The sequence below is a fragment of the Lycorma delicatula genome, chromosome 2, assembly GCF_047948215.1.
Source record: "Lycorma delicatula isolate Av1 chromosome 2, ASM4794821v1, whole genome shotgun sequence".
In the NCBI taxonomy this organism is placed as follows: Eukaryota; Metazoa; Arthropoda; class Insecta; order Hemiptera; family Fulgoridae; genus Lycorma; species Lycorma delicatula.
Window position 1 is genome coordinate 52,234,941 of NC_134456.1, and position 6,453 is coordinate 52,241,393.

General features: G+C 27.8%; 1 protein-coding gene across 2 annotated transcripts in view; it reads right to left on the bottom strand.

Annotated features, from left to right (window-relative positions):
- The window catches only part of LOC142318800 (uncharacterized), a 115,601-nt gene extending 109,452 nt beyond the window's left edge, over positions 1 to 6,149 (bottom strand). The window contains exon 1 of one of the 2 annotated variants that reach the window (XM_075355296.1): positions 5,695 to 6,149. In XM_075355296.1, the coding sequence (XP_075211411.1) occupies positions 5,695 to 5,697 (3 nt within the window). In that variant the 5' untranslated portion in view covers positions 5,698 to 6,149. Of the gene's footprint in view, positions 1 to 5,279; positions 5,551 to 5,694 lie in introns of those variants that run through there. The other variant, XM_075355297.1, reaches the window with a different exon arrangement.
- Between the last annotated feature and the right edge of the window lie 304 nt (positions 6,150 to 6,453).

The following is a 6,453-nucleotide window of genomic DNA, read 5'->3' on the forward strand; positions in this document are numbered from 1 at the left end:
AACTTTATTAAAACTGTCAAAAAAAAGCCTAAAATCTGAAAAATTGGGATTTTGAACTTTTTAACTACACTAATAAGCCCTAGAGCTTTTCAATGATATATTCTAAGTGGTACTTATTTTCATTGGTTCCAGAGATATAGCGAAATAAAATTTTAATTAATGAAATATTTTGATCTTACAGGGGGAAGTCGCACACATCTGTTCAAATTCGACTTCATTTCTGTTTTATTTTTTTAAATTTAACTACATTGATTTATTAATAATTGTAAATCACACCTGCGATTGTAAAAAGTTTTACAATAGATAATTCAACAACAAAAAAAAATAATCATAGTTATTTAATGAAAAAATTTTATATACTTTTCCATTTTATAAAATGTGTATATGTAATTTAATAGAAGTCATGTGGTGTCCACATCAGATTTTTTTATACATAAAAAGGTATACCACCTAACAAACTTTTAATACAGCAGAAAAATTTTTCACAACTTCAATGTATGTACCTTAAGAAAACCCCTTTCTTTTTTACAAAATGAAAGCAGTTTTTTAAAAGCACAAAAAAAAAGAAAAAGAAAAATGGTAAAAGTATGAAGAAAATACAGAAGACCCTCAATTTACAACCACTTGTACACAAAGTCTATATTTACTAAACAAAGTTATTCATTGGCTTAAAAACAAAAGAAATATTATTTACTGTTAGTTGTGTCCTTGAAATATAAATATTGTGTCTAAGAGCAAAAAATATTTTTACCACTTGGCCCGAAGCTCACCTTTCTTCTGACAAAACATTTAATGCTGCTTTAACAATTTTATTTTTGCTGTTTTAGACTTAACAATTTAGGCTTAGGATTTTAAAAATAACAGTATTCTTATACTACTTGAGTTAGTGAACTTTCTATATTCCACAAATCTAGTTGTACAACTGCATTATGTTTTAAGTTGTTCAATAAAAATCTGATATAAGTAAATTAAATAGCTACTATAAGTAAAATATGAACAAAAATGTGTGATATATACACACACACATAGATATTACACATTTATGCGTGCATAAAATTGAGAAACATATGTCTAGTTATTCCCAAAGATAGAAATTGGCCTCAAATTTATCTTTGAATATTTCAAAAAGTACAATTGCAAATTGAAAATCTCATTAAAAATTAGTTATAGAAGCATAAAATTTTAGTTAAAATTGAAGAAAAAATCAAGTTTGTGGATATTTTATTCATACTAACAGCAGCAACCTTGATAGTGTTGTATTAAACCGATATTCTATTTGAAAATCATATTACAGATTGTACTATATGATGCACATGCAAAAGACAAGTTTTGTTTCCTTTATCATTATTTTAAACTGATGAAAATGATACCAGATAAAATATATTGCTTAATACACATCTGTTAGGGATTTTTCTTAGTTACTGTGCATCTATCAGAAAAGGGAAAGAACTGACATGTTTAAAAGTGATTTCTCCTTTTAATTGCCTCACTAAAGCTGAAATATTAAATAAATAAATGTGTGTTTAGCAATATCCTTTTATTTTATTATTCATAAATTTAAAACAAAAATGAAGGTAACAAAACATACTATGTAGATTCAAACTATATACCACACATACTATTATTGTATATTGTAACAAACTGTATACCATGCAGATCAAAGAATTACATGGTTTTACAAATACAACTAAAAAATGGTAGAAAATACCGATTTTAAATTCTTTAGGTGATGAGATGATACAATGGGATACAATAAAATGATTAAGCAGTACATTAAATATTTTAATGGTCCTAGATCCAAAACTTCATGTTCCTTTAACAATTTCTTTCAATACATTTTATAACAGTTTTGTAGAGATTAACACCTAAAAAATACACAAATTTTTCACCAGCTTAGTGAAACATTTTCCCAATATTTACAACATTCCATTCAAAGATTTCTGTTACATGCTTTCACACTGTATTCTGTAGAATACTGTTAATTTAGATTTTTATAAAATTATGTTCATCATAATTAACTTGTCGGGTTATTCTAGTGGTTAAACTTATCACAAAATCGGCTGGTTTTCAAAGTCAAGAGTTCAAAAGTTCATGTCCTTGTATAGGCAGTTGCTTTTATACGGATTTGAATACTAGATTGTGGATACCGTTATTCTTTAGTGGTTTGCACACCTCAGGAATTTACTTATACTGCAGCTACATCAGGCCTGGCAAGCCAGTAGTGATAACTGCATTTTGCCTACACACACACACACCAAGCAATAGCTGGAAAACTGGTTGGAGAATATATATATATATATATATAAATAATTTTCTTCCAATAAATTTTCGTTATATAATTGTAAAAAAGGAAATAGTCTCTTAAAAACATGTAAGTAAAACAAATAACTAAACAAATAATTTAGAGAAAAAAAAAATAACTAAGAAAATGTGGTATGAAAAATCAAAAGTACACATTTTGGAGTTATTTCAGGTGTGAAATATAAATTATTATTCAACTGTGTAATATCTCAAAAATTATATAACCATTTGAAAAAGTAGGAAATGCAACATTATGTTGCAAAAATAATAATTTAATGAAAGCTTCATTAAGTTCTTAATTTGTCACAATTTAACAACAGATTGAACTATCAAACAAGTAATATGTTTCTTAATTTGATAAATACTTCTAGCAGCACCACAAAGAAGTTCAATCAACAACAGCACTGAATAATTAGTAAAGAAAATGAACACAATAAAAAATTAGAAATGGGTAATTAAAATATTAGATTATTTAGCTCATGTAAACAGCATCAACCAACACTAATAACTCTGATAAAGAACAATAATAGGTTGTTGTTTAACACATGCATTATATAGGTCTTTCTTGGAAAACACACACTAAAAGGTACACCTAGTTTTAAGCCTTATATACTATTCTAACACAGTTGTTTTTTACATCACAATCCAGAAAATTAATTTAATTCCATAAAAACCATCCAGAAGGAAGATCTTCCTGCAGTTAAATTGGCAACATTGAGGACTTAATTTACAAGCACTCACAAAGAATCAATTGGCTTGTTACAACATATTAACACTGCATACTACTAACTATTAGAACTGCAACAAAATGAGATTACATTAGAAATAAAGAAGCAAAAATCTCACAATGTAAAAATTTCCCAGTTAACTAATCTGGTAACCACATTATTTAAAGACAAAGTCTGTGGACAAAAGGGTTACTTATTAAAAATGTAATTAATTATTCAAGTTCAAAATTTAGGGAACAAAAATGTTGGGAAAACCAAAATTCAAGGCATTGGTACTTACGTATTAACACCACCACAGCTACAGCTTTATTTAAAAACAAAGTAGTCAATCGGATTTCATTGGAAAATGGGCCGATATAGAGTTTAACACAGATTCAAAACAGTCTTTTTATTAATTTTAATAAATGGTTATTTATATTATAAATATAATTTAACCAAACTTAACCTACGCTCGTTAACCTTGACTAATTAACAGGAGTGTTTTGATTTAAATAATTGCAATAATTACTGAATTTATTAAATAAATATTCAAAAAATTACAGTGTTAATTAGTCAAGGTTAGCGAGCGTAGGTTAAATTATATTTATAAAATAAATAAATATAAATAACCATTTATTAAAATTAATAAAGAGACTGTTCATTTTCCACCGAAATCCGATTGACTACTTTGTTTTTAAATAAAACTGTAGCTGGGGTGGTGTTAATACTAAGTACAAAGTATTTTTCAAAGTACCAATGGCTTCAGTTTTAATGAATTTTACAACACATCTCAATATCATGTGTACTAGTCATATATTTATGGAAAAAAATAATTAAAGGCAACAAATATTGCATGATTCTAGTGATATTAAATTTTTCACAAAATCAAAAATTTAATAACATCTTTTAATTTAGTCCAACCACTGAAAGCTTAATTCTCATTAGAGTTCTATTCTGCTTGAAACACCATGATTCATTCTAAGACACATAATTTCCTCTTTTAAAATAAAGTACAAAAATAAAATCTTTTAAAATAATGGCACTAAAATAGTGTCCCAATGTGCTTATGCAAAAGGTGCCAAAGTATTTAAAATGTGGTATTATAATTACTAGTCATCGGAAAAATTTGATAAAATTTTGAATAAATAAATAATTTTTTTTTGGACAATTACTTTTCTTTCGGATAATCTATTGATATTTAGAAGTAACTATGTTTCCATTACAATTAGTTTTCTTATACAAGTTCATGCATCTGTCAAGAAAGTCAATTACCAAACCTTGATAAGTAATTTTATCACAAGACTTTAAATACAGAAATACCTAAAAACCATACAAACCAAAATTAAAAATAGCCTACTCCAATTTTTTTGGCATTTATACTTTTCTAAGTTTAATAAAGACACAGCAATTTTAAAATTCTATCTGATGTGTCTGAAGCAGTGTTTGCATTTCAAAGTTCAAAGGAGGAGAAAATGAAAAATTACATGTCCTAGGTAAGAAGAAACCATTCTAGCCATCAGTTCTTACTGTACGTAACAATTCTGCTTAGCTTTCTAAATTTTGATGAGAAATACAAATATGATGAAACAAACCATTATCAACAATGGACATTACATTAACAAAAACAAAATTAATATGCAACAAAGAAATGAACCAAAGTAAACCTGATAAATGGTGTAGGGGAAAAGACATATGTACACAAAATATTTATTACTACTTTAGAAAATTTTTGTTGGCAACAAAATATGGCTAATATATTCTCTTAATATAAAAAAAAAACATAATTTAACTTTTCCTCAAGACGCTCAAATTCAACGTATTTAACACACTTCACATAGTTACATTTTCTGAAAATTACACAATTTTTTCTGTTCAACATTCAGTTACACCTATAAAACCTCAAAGTTGCAATAACCACGAGTATAGAACGATCAACAAAAATTTCTAACTATTAATTTTCAAGTTGTAAAAAGGATACGAGTGATATCTATATCTCAGTAGTAAAGCATTATTAAAAATCACATTTAATCATATGCAAAGTTTCAGCAAGTTGATCAACCATTAGAAAACACAACTTGTCAAGTAAAAAACTATAAAACAAAATGCAAAACTACGACACCAAATAAACACATCTATCTCGCACTGCAGATTAATTTCAATTTTGTCTGAATACGCATATCCCTAGAAATTGAAAAGTGTAACATTATCTTGTATAAAGATGAACTAAAAATATATAAACAAGAGCTTAATTTACATATAGGCACGGCTTACCATAACGAAAATTTTAACTTATAATTACTCCTAAATGTAAATAAAGTACTCTCTAGAATAGTAATACAGTCGCCATGATGCGGCAGTTTTCTTTCTCAGCTGCCCCAACCGCGGAAAAGGTTTACTCCGAATAGGTCAACCACTAGGTGCACTAAAAATACTATTTAGCAAGTAAGCATAATAGTTCAGAAATTAATTTGCTTTTAATATAGTAAATTTCCAAAATAAAACTTCACAACGTAAGCGCAAGTATCAATCTAGGCGCAGGCAGTGCAGTGCTACGTGAATGCAAAATGGCGACTATTACACGTCGACGAAACTATGAAGGCCTATTCCAGCCTAATAATCCTCACAAAATTTAACGATTTTTTTTTGGACTTAACTTAGGCCTAACTACAACCAGTAAATAACTTACCATTTTAATATTATTTAGAAGATTACTCCAGACACTGAACTGATATCAGCATAATTTTTAACAGTCTAGTCTAACATCAATAAAACAAGCAGTTCCTCTGCGCCCTAAGCAATACCCACATAGTAATAAAAGAACACAAATGTTCCTGCACAAAATTAATACAGTATGTTATCTAAAAACTGGTACTAGTAACTTTCGATATAAACTACAATACTAAAAATTAACATGGTATAGGGTGCGATTGTGCAACGCCCTATTCCCAATTCCCATTGTGAAATCCTCCAGTAGTATGTACTTCTGTACACCGATTTCAAACTATTACTATGAAGCCAGTACTAATAGGAGGATATTGTAAGTATAATCAAATGTATTTCTAGAAGAAATATACAAATATTCCCCGACAAAAAATGAACCGAAAAGCATTAACGTACAACCAACGCCATTACAATGGCTAAATAACCCGATCTGGAAGTGACATCAGAGATGCGCAGTGCCACATTGCGCACATTGTGTCGTGAGTTCTTACTGGTAAAATTTAGAGAATTTAGGTAGTGGCTTAGCAATTTTAACCAATAGTATTAGCTGTTACATGTTAATTATTTAATATAGACGTAAATTAATAAATCTCGATTCTTACTAACTAGGATTGCATAAGCCAAATAGATATTACTGAAATACATCTAATTGAGAAATATTGCAAATCAAATTATATATAAAAATTTTTAATTTATAATAAAAAATTAATAAATTTTAATAAAA